Source organism: Dendrobium catenatum, unplaced genomic scaffold (assembly GCF_001605985.2).
Source record: "Dendrobium catenatum unplaced genomic scaffold, ASM160598v2 fragScaff_scaffold_847, whole genome shotgun sequence".
In the NCBI taxonomy this organism is placed as follows: Eukaryota; Viridiplantae; Streptophyta; class Magnoliopsida; order Asparagales; family Orchidaceae; genus Dendrobium; species Dendrobium catenatum.
Window position 1 is genome coordinate 2,533,315 of NW_021319309.1, and position 16,173 is coordinate 2,549,487.

At 38.1% G+C, this 16,173-nt stretch overlaps 2 protein-coding genes and 1 non-coding gene across 5 annotated transcripts; 1 reads left to right on the plus strand and 2 right to left on the minus strand.

Moving 5' to 3' along the window:
- Nucleotides 1-780: 780 nt before the first annotated feature.
- Nucleotides 781-853, plus strand: TRNAA-UGC. The gene has a single exon. It is a non-coding gene; the product is annotated as a tRNA-Ala (tRNA).
- A 946-nt stretch (nucleotides 854-1,799) lies between these two features.
- LOC110113622 (pectinesterase inhibitor 10-like) lies at nucleotides 1,800-2,673 on the minus strand. The gene has a single exon (XM_020846273.2). The coding sequence runs from the start codon at nucleotides 2,387-2,389 to the stop codon at nucleotides 1,958-1,960; it is 432 nt and encodes a 143-aa protein (XP_020701932.1). The 5' UTR covers nucleotides 2,390-2,673; the 3' UTR covers nucleotides 1,800-1,957.
- Nucleotides 2,674-5,552: 2,879 nt separating this feature from the next.
- On the minus strand, nucleotides 5,553-15,546 carry LOC110113648 (zinc finger CCCH domain-containing protein 62-like). Of its 3 annotated transcripts, none has more exons than XM_020846310.2 (10): nucleotides 15,323-15,546; nucleotides 15,114-15,238; nucleotides 9,750-9,867; nucleotides 9,435-9,496; nucleotides 9,247-9,298; nucleotides 9,044-9,155; nucleotides 8,865-8,963; nucleotides 8,661-8,791; nucleotides 6,633-6,809; nucleotides 5,553-6,481 (listed from the first exon to the last, which is right to left on the minus strand). In XM_020846310.2, the coding sequence occupies exons 1-10, from the start codon at nucleotides 15,496-15,498 to the stop codon at nucleotides 5,812-5,814; spliced, it is 1,722 nt and encodes a 573-aa protein (XP_020701969.1). In that variant the 5' UTR covers nucleotides 15,499-15,546; the 3' UTR covers nucleotides 5,553-5,811. The 3 variants fall into 3 exon arrangements, with proteins under 3 accessions (XP_020701969.1, XP_020701968.1, XP_020701967.1); XM_020846309.2 differs by having other exon boundaries at nucleotides 9,750-9,864; nucleotides 15,114-15,241; XM_020846308.2 differs by having other exon boundaries at nucleotides 15,114-15,241.
- Between the last annotated feature and the right edge of the window lie 627 nt (nucleotides 15,547-16,173).

Here is a 16,173-nt window from a genome sequence, read left to right on the forward strand (position 1 = left end):
TGATTTATATTCATGTCCTCTTTGTGACAGAGGAATGGCTATCCTTTTGTAACATAAATTTAAGGAATCTCAATTTCAAACCATTTATAAAGTTTTTAGATATCTAAAATCAAATTTGGGAAAATTGATTTTTTTAACAAAATATTAATGGTTTTGGTTTGAGTATATGGGATCACTAGTGGATAGGATGTATTTATAGATTTTTTTGTAGCATTGGAAGAAAGTTTGATAACAAACCAAGTATTTTATTGGATGAATAATCAAACCAAGTATTCTAGTCACTTATTTCCTATAATTTTTAAATCTATAAGAAATGAAATTTTGTTGATGTGCCTCGAGAAAAAATAAGTGAATTCAATTGGGCTCATCAATTAATGTAGGCTTAATTTGGGATAATTTTTTATTACTTATTAAAATGACTTGTTAATGCAAAAAATTAATATTTTTATATTAAAAAGTTGCATTAACAAGGAAAAAAAATGTCCCTAATGAAGTGACTTTCAACCTATTATTAAGATGCTTTTCCATCAATTATTTTTTTATGTTATTTATGTTAATAACTCGATTAACATAAATCCATGTTTGTATTGATGAACCACCAAATTCTTTATGAGTAAAGAATTTATGAGATTAAAATGCATGCGGAGAATACCATTATTATATATTGAACGTATAAAACATTTTCAGCGTTAAAAAATTCCTCTAACAATTGTAGGGGCAGAAGGAAAAGGAATAGAACAATTACTGAATATAAAATTAGTCAACGTATTCAGAGTAAATGGGGATGTAGCTCAAACGGTAGAGCGCTCGCTTTGCATGCGAGAGGTACGGGGTTCGATACCCCGCATCTCCAGTATCTTTTATTATTAAATTTCAAGATTTGTTTTTTTTATTTTTGCCTATCTGTTTATCATTAAAAAAAAGAAAAATAAAAATTAAAAAAAGAGCTAGTGTACCATAGAAAAAAAATAATTTGTTTATTTATGAAAAGTTCCTATTTAAAAAATTATCATGCTATTATATTTAGCATGAAAAAATTATTATTATTAACCTTACATCCCCATCATTTAATTATAATTAAAAAATAATAATTTTTTATAGTCATAAAAAAATGTGAAAATATTTAATCATCTTCAATATAAAATCACTTATTTTTTTTCATTTCACAATATTATTATGAATGCGCTATAAAAATATACCATTTTCATAGCAAAAAGAGATGGATTTGATTCAGTTATATTATATTGATGTGTATTTCTTCAGAGTTTTTATAGAGTGTTAATTTTGTGTGGATTCTCATTGTACCGATCAATGGAGTTGTATTATTTTTTCGGACCTCAATTTCAACTGTTGAGCTTGTCGGGGGTTTGCAGGGGTTCCTTCCACTGCTCAAGTTTAATTTTTTTTTTCAGGTACAATCGTGAAGCGCTGCGACGCTGTGTCCTTGAGCGCTGCACCACTATAATGTCTAATTGGAGGTAGATAAAGAGCAGAGTGCAACAACGCTCTAAGCCCGACGCAACGACGCTATGACTCATATAGGAGACAGAGAGTGAAACATTAAAACGCTCTAAACCCTGGTGTTGTGACGCTAGCAGACAGATTGGAGACAGAGTGAAGCGTTGTGATGCTCCAAACTTGGGTCTACGAGTTGGGTTGAACAAAATTTTTTCTCATTTTTCATGAAGAGTTGCATCCTTTGGTGATTTTAATGTGTTTATCTTTGGTTGTTCATGAAAGAGAGAATGGTGCATTAAGTTTTTTTTTTCCCTCCAGTCATCAACAAACCAAGCACCATGCCAAATCCTCTTAAAATTAAAAGAATATCTTTAATTACATCATATTCAACCAATTTCCCCTTGTAAAAACTTGATATCAGACTACAGACCGGCATAGCTTCCCCACATAGAGAAGAAGAAACCAAGACAATAACACAACAGACAAAGCATCTTTCCCTTCATATAATTGAGAACAACACCCAAAGCAAAGGAACCAATCTCAAGGAAGCATGAAGCAATCCATGAGCTCTCAGTGCATCAGAGCTATAGAAATAGTAGTAAGGGTAGGAGAAACCTCCTCTCTCCTGCCCGCTGGATGGAGAAGAAGAAGATGAATATGGTGATGATGAAAATGACCATGAAGGAGTTGATGGCGGCAGCGGCGGCGGCGGCGGCGGCACCTTCTTTGCGGGTGGCGGCACTGATGGAACCAAATATATGGAAGCTTTTGGAGGCGGAGAAGGTGGTGAACAAACTATAGGACAAGTACCACAGTCGCTTACACACCACAAACTTGTCTGGGGGGACTTTGCAGCCATGTCTTCCTCTGATCTTCCATTGCCAAACACCAAGAGAACTGTAACAATTGCCATTGCTGCAACACGGGACATCTTAACCGGATGATAATTGCTTGGTTCCTATGATACTTATATGCCTCCAGTCGAGGACACCAGAAGTTTACATTCCCTGACTTCCTTAGTGTTTAAGATTAAAAAGATGCTTTCTGTCTTATAATACGCTGAGAAAATTATTTATGCTTAAGCTGAGAGAGAGACCAAGAATCTGATACCAAATGTTTTTCTTACATTTGGGTCATATATTTCTTCCATGATAATCACATAGAAAGTAGCTTGAAGAGTTAGTTGCCTGTTGGTCAAGTTGAAGCCTAAGTTGGATTGGTTCCACCAACTTGACCGCATTCAAGTTAAGTCGACTCCATTCAAGTTAAGTCGACTCGATTTCCTCGGTTTTCATTCAAAAACAACTCGTTAAGTCTATAAATAAACTTTTCATAATCAGGCGACCGCAACAAAGTGGGCTAATGTAGCCTATTGAGTTGACCCTAACCACTACTCAAGTGGATGGCTTCTTTATCAACAAAAGACTTATCTATTTATAAACGCTAAGCCATCAACTTCTTAGTAGCTCAATGAATGACTTCTTCAAATTGGACATTCCAATTGAGCTTCACGACTTGTATTTTGCCTTATTTTTTGTATTGTAAAGTATGTATCTCTTTCTCTCTCTCTCTCAATTTCTTAGCTCTCATCATTCAATATTTTTAGTATAAATTTGAATTCAATACCCTAATCATAAGAGAACTCTAGGCCATCATTGAAGAGTTAATTGACTCATTTTGCAAGTGGTAATACATTAAAAAGAACTATAAGCAAGCATCATTGGCATTCCAGTGCAGTTTGGTGCCTAAAACATGTTAAAATGTTTATATTAGAATGCAAAAGTTGGAAGCTTAAGTAGGGAGTAAAGTAGCAGCATATCTAAAGGGAAAGGAAAGGATAGAAGCATCTACAAGTCATGGAATCTCACTTAGTGCTATAAGGTTTTGTTCTGTCACCATTTGCATAATCATAAGCTGCTATTCTAAGATGCTTTTAACAATTTGGGACAGCTTTAGACCCATGCTTTTTCCCTGCTTTCAAGAGTTTTTTTAACGAAAAAGCAACTTTACAGAGCAGTAAAAAAGCCGTCCAAACGAAGCTTTAGAATGTATTGATTTTTGCAACCTGGTGAACGAACCTCAACAAGGTTTTTCTTCCAGTATTTAGAAGGCCCGAGGTGCTAGGATGGCCTAGGGCTACACTTATCAATGCTTCATTGCTTCCTTACGATGACGACCCCCCTATTTGTCGAGTACATATAATCTTGCCTTATTTTTCATCTCTAGATTTATTGCTTTTAAACATTTGGATTATGTTTTTATATGTAGCAAAACACTTCTCATGATTTTTTTTAATAAGGCTTACTGAAAGATCATGTCAGCATTTTTATTTATTAATTTATCTATCATTTCTAAACAATTATTTATATAATATAAAATTAAAATTAAAATTAAATAATAATCATGACCTAACAATGACTCCTAATTTATGTATATTCCATTGAACATCTCTAGGTTATATAGTGGGTTTGTTGATATTTAATTGTGATTCCTAATTTTTGTACCTTCGATGGAACATTACTATGATTGAGTATTTATTGATATCTTATGAAACCAAAATGATGCTAAGAGTTAATTATTTTACCAATAGAAATTGAGCTTACAATAGATCTAGTGGTCGAGAGCAAAATTTTCGAAGGAATTGTAGGTTGTTCTAAGGACAGAAGTTAGTACTCGTTAACATCATAAAGATTAAAAGAGAGCCAATATTAAGGGATACTTATCACATGATAGAAGGTTGAGGAGTTCGTGCAGTCCATGTTGAAAGACCTAAAATAACAAGGTGCTCTAGAAGGTATTTAGGATGACGATGATGATGAAGATTAGGAGTTTATTTAACTTTATTGAATTTTTTGTATATGTTGCCAATGATAACTACATCTGAGTGGACTATTATTATGACTGTTGAACTAAATTATTTTCTTTCATTGTCAATAAACTAACTTTATATTTGCATTAACTAAATTGTAAAATAAAAATCAAACATTTGTGAATGAGAATTCTTTCAATAGGAATATTTAATTAAATTGTATGGTTGAGAATTCGTATGAAATTGTTGTGGTTGTATAATTGAAATGATATGAAATTAAAATATTTACTTGATTGTTATCTCCAATTGCAAGTGCACAAATCATAAATGATGTAAAAATAAGGCTCTGAATTAGAGTATTTTAGATTGGTACTGACCACAAATTAACAAGTAGAATCCTGGTGGACGTACCTCAACTAATACATCAGGCCTTTATCCCACTACGTGGGGTCGTCTACATGAATCTTTTTTCTCCATTGTATCATGTTAAAAATCAAATTCTCGTTTAAATCTAATAAAGAAAGATCATTTCTAATATTTTCTAACCAAGTGTTTTTTGGTTTGCCTCTACCTTCCTAACTGGGTCATCGAAAGGCCGACGTTTTATGTGACCAAACCATCTAGGACGACTCTCTCTATTCTTTTCTTCCATTGGAGCTACTCCAACCTTTTCACGTATATGCTCATTTCGTATCTTGTCTCTAAGGGTAAATTCACTCATCCACCTGAGCATCCTCATCTATGCAACGCTTAACTTAGTATTATACTTCTCTTTTAATGGCCAACATTTTGCACCATAAAGAAAATGTTGTTGCCCAAATTATTGTCGCAAGTGATATTTGTGACTGCTAACGAATTTAGCTGTCACAAATTGTTTGCAACAAACAATGTAGGGACTGATTTTGAGACATTTGGTTAATTGGTTTGGTTGCAAACTAGGCTTTGAGAGAGAGTGATACTCGAGATAATGAGCATTAAAGTGATGAAGAAATTGTTAAGATATATAAAGTTTTAGATTAATCCTCACCTACAAACTCAAATTTTCAGGCTAAAAATGAATGGTATTTCGCCAACTTCTGATCTCCCTTTGGTTCACCCCATGCAACTCTCCAAAAAAAAACTCATGGGTGCAAAGGAACTGATAAAAGCTACTGCACAGAGCTCCAAAAAAAACTTATGTTCCTTTCAGAGATAGTGTTCTCTCTATGCTTCGCCCACTCCTTTATGCAGAGCACAAAAATACGCTGCAATAGTTTGAAGTTAGGAAAACTTTGATTTTTCCAGATTTATGAATATTCTGCTCTACCATTGAGCTAAGAAGATTTAAATCTGTTAACCAATCGTTACAGAATATGCTCAAGTGAAGAAGATTTAAATCTGTTAACCACTCGTTACAGAATATGCTCAAGTGAACATCCACCATTAATCCTACCAAAAGTGCCTGAAATAGGACTAAAAAAACCGCAAAAAGGGGTGCATTTCTGAATTCTAACCTGAAGAAGAAATACTTTTAGTTTCTGCAAACATCACTGGCCTTGACTGAACTAGTGGTATGTTTGTCTTTGGTATTCTGGATGTTGTTGCTGCAATGGAACATATTTGAAATGATTTACCCCAGAAGTCCGATTCATCTGAAGATAATCATTGTTATGCTGGAGATGACCGCCATGAAAATCATAAGGTTTTGCCTTGTTATGCCATTGATGAACATGATGAGGTCTCACATACGCCAAATTCCTTGACTCCATGGCTTTAAAGCCATGATATTTCGTCTGATAATTGCGGTCATGACCGCCATATTTCATATACAGAATTTTTTGTGAATTCGAATATTGCGGGTTACTAGCTTGAGCAGAGAAGACAGCCTGTTCAGCTGTTTTGGGCTTCCCCAAAATGCTCTGAGCTTGAGCAGAGAAGACAGCCCGTTCAGCTGTTTTGGGCTTCCCCAAAATGCTCTGAGGAGGATGTTGGAGAAATAAGACATGATCTATTTGGTCAGCTGTTTTGGGCTTCCCCAAAATGCTCTGAGGAGATTTTTGGAGAAGTAGGGCATGATCTATTTGGTGAGTGGTGGCAACACTAGTTACATTTATTTTCACCTCCTGTTCTTGTTTATGTTCCTTGTTATTCAAAAAATTCATTTGCTGAGCATCAGCGATCTTTGGATGCTGATTTTCTTTATCTGGCGGAATGTGATCATCTGTTAAATTCATCCTGCATATGGTATACGAAGACTTAGTGAAAACATAATTTGTGTGCATATTTGCATGTAATATCAGAAATTCACTTTATTGGTATGTCATTTTGTACGAGTGTAATCTGCCATATTTGATGGTGTTGCTGAACATGATGAGGTCGCACATACCCTGAATTCCTCGACTCCAAGGTTTGAAAGCTATGATGCACCTGATGATGGTGATCACGACCAGCATGTTGGAGAATACCATCCTTGTTTTTCAACATTTTATTTTGCTGAACATTAGCTTTATGTGGATGCTGATTTTCTTTGACTGCTGGAATGCGATCACCAGTTAAATTCTTCCTGCATAAGATATGTAAAATTTAGTTTGTGAAAATGGAAATTGAGTGCATATTTGCATGTAATATCAGCAACAACAACAACTTCAAGCTTTTATCCTACGTGGGATCGGCTACATGAATCTTTTTTCTCCACTGTCTTGTTAAGAGTCAAATTCTCATTTAGATAGTAAGTGAAAATGGAAATTGAGTGCATATTTGCATGTAATATCAATGTTCGACCTATTTAGATTTAAAGGAGAATTTGACTCTTAACGAGACACAATAGAGAAGAAGGATTCATGTAGCCGACCCCATGTAGTGGGATAAAAGTTTGATGTTGTTGTTGTATCAACGTTCAGCTTATTATATGCCATTCTGTACAAAAGTAATGCACTATACTTAAAGAAGATTTTAGGTTCATTTCCACAACAAAAATATTGCAAAAGCTTCCAGGTACCAGAACAAAAAAATTGCAATGCTTTAGTTTATTAGTATGCCATTTTATACAATAGTAATGTATTGTATTTAAAAAGGAATTTATGAACATATGATATTCCCACAACAAAAATATTGCAAAGCTTCCAGGTATGAGGTACCCAAGCCTTATGTTGAGGTAATGAATAAAAAATTTAAGTATTTTCTAAGTTTTATTTTACTGGGTTACCGCAAGCATGCCTGCGACAGTCTATCAAGAGGGCCAAATTTAAATGATATGAAAAATGAGTTAGGCGCTGAGCCCGAAATTCTTATGATGAGTACAAGTACTTCAGTGCAATATGAATAGCCTTAAAATTAAAGCCACACGAACTTCTTCCCATGATAAAATGTGAAGCACGCTGCAAGTCATAAATGAACTCCCTTACTTTCTAGTATATTCAAGATGAGAGCTTTTGAGTCTTTAACCTGGTGGCTAAATTCATAAAAATCTTAGCTCCGAAAACTTCATGGATTAGGAAATGACCATGAATCAAAACAAATAAATCTTGATATTACAGCCATTAACTAAGGCTTCATTTGGGACGGCTCTCAAGTTGCTTCTTAAAGCATTTTTCTAGTACAAAATTTTTTAATTTTTTTAAAAATTTGCTTTAAGAAGCAACTAAAAAGCCATCCCAAATGAAGCCTAAGTTAAATAAAAATCTAAATGTACCCTGGATAAAGAAAGCAAGAGAACTAGATAGTCTATTTACCAAGCCCCAAATCAGTCACTTGTAACCTATGAATATTCATTATATCTATCAAGTACCATGCATTAAGAGCTTACTTAGCAATGTGGATTGAACATGGGAATCATCCGCTCTTGAACTTTGCTCATTCATAGTGAATGACTTGTGGAAGCAGAAACCATGAACCAGTTGATCCCAACTGAACCACTAGTTATGCAAATACTTAATAGTGAGGATAAATGAAAGAAGGATCAGAGTTGGGGGCCTAATATTTTTATGTCAATATAGCCTAAACTAGTCAATATGTTACTAAATCTAATGCTTCATATCTCTTAATAGAATTGAAGACCAATTTCTTCTTAGTTAATTCATACTGAATGATTAAATTCAATTAAGACAATTCTACTTGAACCCAATCCCTATCATTTTAACACAAAACACAAACTTGAGGATTAATGTTGACTACACTATTGTTGAGATGTTCTATTTTTAGTTCACAAGAAATTCAAATGCATTCAATGTATGCTACTTGAGATTTATTCTATGCTTTAAGAATTTATTTACCTAAATAGCAATTGGAAGCATCACAATAAAATAATTTCATATTCACTACTGGATCATATAGAAACATTTTGAGCTGAATGTTAAATGCATATAATAGTATTGCATCTAAAAGTTGAACATTTTCCCTTTACGATATATATTACCTTTTAATCATCATTCCATTTGTCCTTTTTTCCTTCTCCTGTATCCTTATTTCTCTTGAATATCTAGCATGGGCGCCCCTTCCATGCTTCTCTTGCAACACTTTAAATCTTTCCCCTTCATCAACCCACCTCTGCAAATTAAAGAAATGAAACCAGTCGTTCAAAACTCAAAAGCAGAACAAAATTCAAATTTCAAAATCCAACCTGTCTCATTGTCTTAATCCTATAAAGATTCCTTCCCTTGATGAGAAGCTGACGAAGAGGTGGCAATGGTTTCTCTCCTTTGCTCCAAAGAACTTCAATCTACCCAACGATAAACAACCTCAAGTTTATTACCAAAAAAATTAGGAAGGAATGATAACAGATAAATTTAAGAATCTTACTGTGAATGTGTGTTGCTGCTTGGCAACACCATAACTTTCCTTTACAATACGACCAGCAACTGTCCTGGTGCCACATGGTGGACCAGTAGCACTCCTGGATGCGATGCTGAACCTGATTGTAAAAGTGGAAATACATTACTACCTTGAATGCTCAACCTTAAAACATAGTAGATCATGTCAAAGCTTCAGATAAGTAGCACTACATTTCATATACATTCTGTTCAAAGATGACCACATCTCCCAGACAAGCATCACCTAATTAGAGAACATCAATGAAGGAATTAGATAAGCAAAATATATGGTGAAGGGAAAATTTAGCATTAATTATGCCTGTTCATCTCAATATCTAGTTTTTATATTCAGGTCTCAATAGATGAGACCAGTTATATACCTTTGCAGTTAAGCACAAAGCTCTCTGGTGGATATTTCTTCTCCCCACAGCCATCAATGATCCTGAAATCATTCATACAGCGACTATAGAATTAGAATGTGAGGATATTGCTTCATCAATTTCCTCCTAGTTTTATATATACAGCTATGCAAGCATCCAATAACTCATACCAGCCCAAACTGGAATAATGGAGCTAGTGTTGCACAGAACAAATGCACCACAAGTGAAATATTGCAGGCAATGTTTTCTGTGTGGCATAAAATCTCTATACATAAATACTGAAGGAAAAGACAAAGAAGTGGCGAGAGTTTATACTCTTGGTGTTCTCTAATTCTGGAAATTAGGATTCCTTTGTTGCCTGTTAATCTCAAACCATACTTTCTCAGGTAGACCTTGCACTGATCAAGTGTAAGTTTCTCTAAATGGGCACCTGCTGCATCATTTATACAAATATTCTATTATTACCAGGAATGAAGAAAAGCTATTACACATGGAGAATAGGATTGCATAAGCTGAAAGCGGCGAAGAAGACGATGCAAGAAGAGAGACGCGAAGACAGAGAAATGGGAAGAAAAGGAATTGTATTAAGAATTTGAATCATACAGTTTACAGAATGTCTTTACTTAAATAGATACAGTAATGGCAGTAATGTAAATAACTAATGTTGTTCGCTCAGAGCCTCCCTCAAATTAATCATTCGGATCTTGAATGGTTAATTTGCGTCGAAGTTCTTGAAAGCGAGCAGGAATAAAGGATTTGGTGAAGATATCGGCAATTTGATCCGTGGATGGAATGTGAGCGAGACGGATGCTGTCCGTGTTGAGGTGATGCCGGATAAATTGATAGTCGATCTCAATATGTTTTGTTCTTGCATGTAAGATCGGATTTTTGGCGAGATCCATTGCCGATATGTTGTCGCAATGTATTGTTGTTGGTACGGTTTGAGTAATGCCAATTTCTTCCAGTAGTCTTCGGAGCCAGATGACCTCGGAGGTAGCCGCCGAGAGTGCTCGGTATTCTGCTTCTGTAGAGGACTTGGCTACCGTTACTTGTTTCTTTACGGTCCATGAAACAAGTGTAGGTCCCAAGAAGGTACAGTAACCTGAAATCGACTTGCGATCCATCGAGTCGGCGGCCCAATCCGCATCGGTGAAGGCTCGGAGAGTGAGATCGCCTGATCGGATAGGAAGACCATAAGTGACAGTGCCTTTTAGATAACGAAGAAGGCGTTTTAATGCTTGATAGTCAGCATTTGAAGGTTGATGCATGTGCTGGCAGAGTTGATTTGTTGCATAGGCGATGTCAGGCCTTGTTATGGATAGATACTGCAAGGTTCCGGCAATGCGACAGTAGAAAGTTGGATCGGAGTACGGGAGGAGATCCGGTGCTGGTTGTTTGTTTTTGAGGGTGCTTGGCGTGGAAGCAGGTTTACTGTCTTGCAATTTGGTCTCCCTTAGGATCTTCTCAGCATAATGTTGCTGAGTTAGGAATAAGAAGTCAGGTTGTTGTATGGTTTGAATGCCTAGGAACAATGAAATTTCTCCTAGTTGCTTTAAAGCAAAATTGGATCTGAGCTCGGTAAGCAATTGCTGGATAGTTAATTCGTCGTTACCTATGATAAGAAGATCGTCAACATAAATGAGGAAAAATATTTGGATATTGTTTTGTTTGAAAATTAGAAGCGAGGGGTCGGAGCGACTGAACCTGAAGCCGTGTTTTTGAAGAAATTGAGTTAGTTTTTCATACCATTGGCGGGGTGCCTGTTTAAGGCCGTATAGGGATTTCTGAAGTTTGCATACCAGATCGGGTTTGGTGGGATCGTTGAACCCGGGTGGTTGTCGCATGTAGACGTCGTCAGGTAAATCTCAGTGCAAGAAGGCATTGGAGACGTCTAATTGTAAGATTGACCATTTGCGTTGCACAGCCAGCGTGAGCAATATACGAATTGTTGTCATTTTAGCTACCGGGCTAAACGTTTCTGTGTAGTTGATGCCTAGTTGTTGATTGTAGCCGAGTGCTACAAGTCGTGCTTTGTAGCGATCTATCTTGCCATCGGATAGATTCTTTATCTTGTAGGTCCACTTGCAACCGAGAATTGGTTTATTGGGCGGTGGTGTTACTAGAGTCCAAGTACCTTGTTTCGTCAGTGCTTCAAATTCCTCAAGCATAGCCTTCTGCCAATGATTAATCTGGGCTGCTTGTTTGTAATTGCTCGGCGTGTCCTGTAAGGAGGTAGAACTAACAAGAGAAAATATTCGTTTCGGTTTAGAGATTCCATATTTCAGTCGAGTAGTCATGTGGTGTGATGGTTGCTGTGGGACCGGAGGGAACGGTGCTGTGGGTGAGGTGTGTATAGGATTAGGAATTATTTGGTCTGGAATTGCTGCACTGTGTGGTGAGTGTTGGGTTGTGAGAGATGGTGAGGTAATATCAGTTTGCTGGTTGACAGAGGATGTAATAGTGGAGACGGGTGTGAGGAGGTAGGGTGATATGTGAGTGGGAGTAGTAGCTGTCGTCTCTTGTGGCTGAGACTTGAGGTTCTTGTAAGGGAATATGTGCTCATGAAATTCAACATGCCTTGAGATGTGATTCTTGTGTGTGAGAAGGTTGTAGCATTTGTAACCTTTGTGTGACGTCGAATAACCGAGAAAGACGCATTCATGTGACCGAGGTGAAAGCTTGTTGGGAGCATAAGGGCGGAGCCAAGGGAAGCAAAGGTAGCCGAATGTGCGTAGAAAGGTATAATTGGGAGAACGACCGTGCAGGCGGTGAAAAGGAGTGTCGAGATTAATTGATTTAGAGGGGAGACGGTTGATGAGGTAGTTAGCGGTAGACAGAGCTTCAGCCCAGAACGTGTTGGGAACATTGGAGGCGTGAAGTAGAGTACGGGTTAGTTCCAGGAGATGACGGTGTTTGCGTTCAGCCACCCCATTTTGCTCGGGAGTGTGCGGACAACCGAGTTGTCGTTGAATGCCGTGTGTATGGAGAAAGGTAGTGAATTCGGCGCTAGTGTATTCGCCGCCGCCATCGGAGCAAAGTGTTTTCGGGGTCGTGTTGAATTGAGTTTTAATTAGTTTGTAAAGCACCTTAAATTTGGAAAAGGTTTCTTGCTTCGTATGCATTGAGTAGAGCCAAGTAAAACGGGTGTAGTCGTCGGTGAATAGAACGTAGTAACGCGAACCATCTGTAGAAGGAATTGGGGCTGGTCCCCAAACGTCTGTGTGCAGTAATTCAAAGGGCGAAGTAGTAGTAGAAACAATTTTATTAAATTGTAATTTGTGACTTTTGGAAACACTACAAGAAATACAATGTAAAATGCTAGAGTTATTCTTAATGTCTGGTATGGCTTGAGACAGAACAGAAAGTATGTGGCGGTGGGGATGGCCAAGGCGGTCATGCCAAATCTGGGCGTTGGTCCTGCTTGCGTGTAGAGCTGCTGGTGCAATGTCTTGCCTGTTTGGAATTTTGTAAAGGCCGTCACGAAGGTTGCCACGAAGAAGAGGACGACGTGCCTGAATATCCTTGATCACAAAACCATTCGCATCAAATTTTACGGTGACAGGATTATCAGCAGTTAATTTGAAAACTGAAAGAAGATTTTGAGCTAAAGAGGGAACGTGAAGAATCTTGCGTAGATGAAGCTTACGAGGTGTTTCGGGTAGAGGTAAGAGACCCTGACCGGAATTTTGGATTGGCACAGTTGAACCATTTGCTATTGAGACACTATCTGCCCCGGTGTATGAGTGAGGGTACTGAATATTGGAGATGTCCGGTGTGAGATGAGCGGAGGCGCCTGTGTCCAAGATCCATTCGGAATTTGTGTTTTTCGGTTGTGCTTGGAATGCTTGCGGAGATCTTGAAACAGTTGGGGCGAATTTGAAGTTACATCTGTGCTAGCAGTTGAGTGCTATATGGCCGGTCTTGCCACAAATTTGACAGGTAGGCCGTGAGTTGGTCGCTGCAGCTGGGTGTGTCGTGACTGGTGGGGAGGGGTTTTGATATTGCTGCTGAGATTTGTTCTTGATGAACTTTTTCTGTGTTCTGCCTTTCGTGGGATTGTAGTTGCTGGAGTAGAGGGCGGTGTTGCTCGCGGTAGAGGCGGAGTCTTTGGCAAGTTCTTGACTGACATTTACCTCTTCGCTGCAGAGCATGGAGTAGAGGTTGTCAAGATCGAGCGCGATGGGATAGGTGCGAATTGCTGCTTTGAACGGATTGTAGGAAGCTGGTAGTCCGTTAAGAATGTGAATGATGATATCTTCCGGGTCTAAAGTGGATCCGGAGGCCGCAATGTTGTCGACAATGGTTTTGATTTGTGTTAGATATTGCTGCATTGTGAGGTTCTTCATTTGCACGTGGTGGAGTTCGTTCTTTAATTGGATGACGCGAGAGCGACAAGTAGGTTGAAGTCTTCGTTCAAGAACTTGCCAAACGTCTTGGGCAGTGGTGGAGGATATGATGTAGGGAAGTATAGCAGGTGATATTGTAGAGAATAATGCAGAAAGGAGGTTGGCATCTTCAAGTTTCCAGCGGAAGAAGTCGGGAGAAGTTGTATCAATCGGAAGCGGAGAGGAACCGGTGAGATGTCCGGCATACCCGTTGGCGGTGAATTGTTGAAGAACCTGAATGCGCCATATAGCATAGTTATCAACGGTGAGGGATTGAGGAATTAGATTCTTGATGTTTGATATGAGGAACTTGAGTTGTGGTGGTATGATGATATCGGTGTTCGTGGGTTGGCCGGAGAGAGGGGAGGAGGTGGTCGGATGAGTGTTGGTTGATTCTTGATCAGCCATGGAAGGCTCTGATACCATGAAAGCGGCGAAGAAGACGATGCAAGAAGAGAGACGCGAAGACAGAGAAATGGGAAGAAAAGGAATTGTATTAAGAATTTGAATCATACAGTTTACAGAATGTCTTTACTTAAATAGATACAATAATGGCAGTAATGTAAATAACTAATGCTGTTCGCTCAGATAAGCAACATGATCCATAATCTACGCAGAGAAGTTTGGGAGACAATGGTGAAGCATTCATTAAACCTCGATGTTGGTCATTTGCCATTTAACTCATTAGCAAACTTCTTTGTAGCTGTATTTCTTGGCCAAGGCCATAAATCAAGGACCGTGGTCAGTTTTTGTTATTATATTCATTGTGCATCCCGGCCTCTCGAAGAACTAGGTACCCATCACAATCGAACCTAAACCAATCCTTGCTGTCTTTTCCCCATGATCATCTAGTCAGGCTAGTTTTCTTAGTTCAACTAAAAACTTAAGGACCTCTTTTGCAAACATAAAACCTCGGATGAGGCAGTAACAAACGAGGCCTTCAAAAATATGAGAAGCCTTAGGATGGAGGGGGAGAAAAAAACCAATAGCTTGCCTTGTTAAGATTTGTTTGATTCCTAAGTGAGATTACACATGGTTAAGTGAGGAGGACAAGCCCTGGATGAAAGCATGATTGCATCTGCACAGCTTTCAGACTGGCGTCTTGATAATCCATTGAACAATAGCTATAATAAAAAAACTATTTAAATTCCAGCTAACTAAAAATATGCCAATAATTTCCCTATTTATCCAAAAAAGAATGCTAAGCAGTCTTGCAATAGCTCCTATTGATCCACAGGTTCTGATAAACAAATTTCAACTGATAGATGAACTGTTAAATGAAACCCAAACAGACCTTTGATAAGCTGTTCAACCATCTCAAAGGATTTCTCATCCTTCTTATCCAGCTTGGGGATCTCATCCCCCACAGTTTCCCTCTCGGATTCACTCTCCAAGTTGCCATCAACAATTTTTGATCTCCTGCTGAAACCCAAAACACTCATTTTGCTAAAGATTATTAGCTTCTCAATCTGAAGATTACAATAACACAAAACAAGAACTAACCTGGCTCTAGGTTTTCTTATGGAGAGCTTGGATATAGCAGAACGGGTTTCCTCCACGATGCCGAAAGAGGGATCGTCGTCAGAATCATCCGCACACTCAAACTCATCGGATCCGGACTCGTCTTCCATCTCGCAGCGGTGTTCTTGAAAAGCTTCGTCTAAAGCCATTGAATCCATTGTGAAGAAATATCCGTAATGCTCTCGGTTCAATGTATTAGGTTGAGAGGTAAAGAAGGCCGGCGGCAGAATTAGATGACCGTTAGGCGCTGGGCTTTTTTTATTAATAAAAATTCAAATGTCGCCGCCACCTTGTGACAGCGTACGAGAGGCAAAGAGAGAAGCTATAGATTTGATAAAGACTGATGTTCACACAAAATTAATTCAGAGTACTACTCCGAAAGCTTCTTCGATGTAGAGCAAGGCATGTAAGTCTGATCCAGACACTATGAGAGCGGTGACTACGATAATACGAAAGAACCAACGACAACCAAGGGAAAGTAGCATCATTATCCCAATTCAAGAGCCCAAACGTGAGCATATATCTCGTATCTAGGTGCTCAAAGACTGTCTCTGATAGAAGGGATCAACACTAAAGTCACAATACGAGGTTATGACCAAAATCTTGAACTGTACACATCAATTCGATTTTGTACTAAGGTGGTCTGTAATACTCGATACTCACGAAAATGGATCTGCTGACCATGCACTGAATCATCCAACGGTAGCCCAAGGATCACTGCGAACTCCGACATCATATATAGGTCACCTTCATACAACGTAGCAACGACACGTGTCATTACCGACTGTAAGGTATTCAATATCGATCCGTTTACACTTAATACACAAACTCAT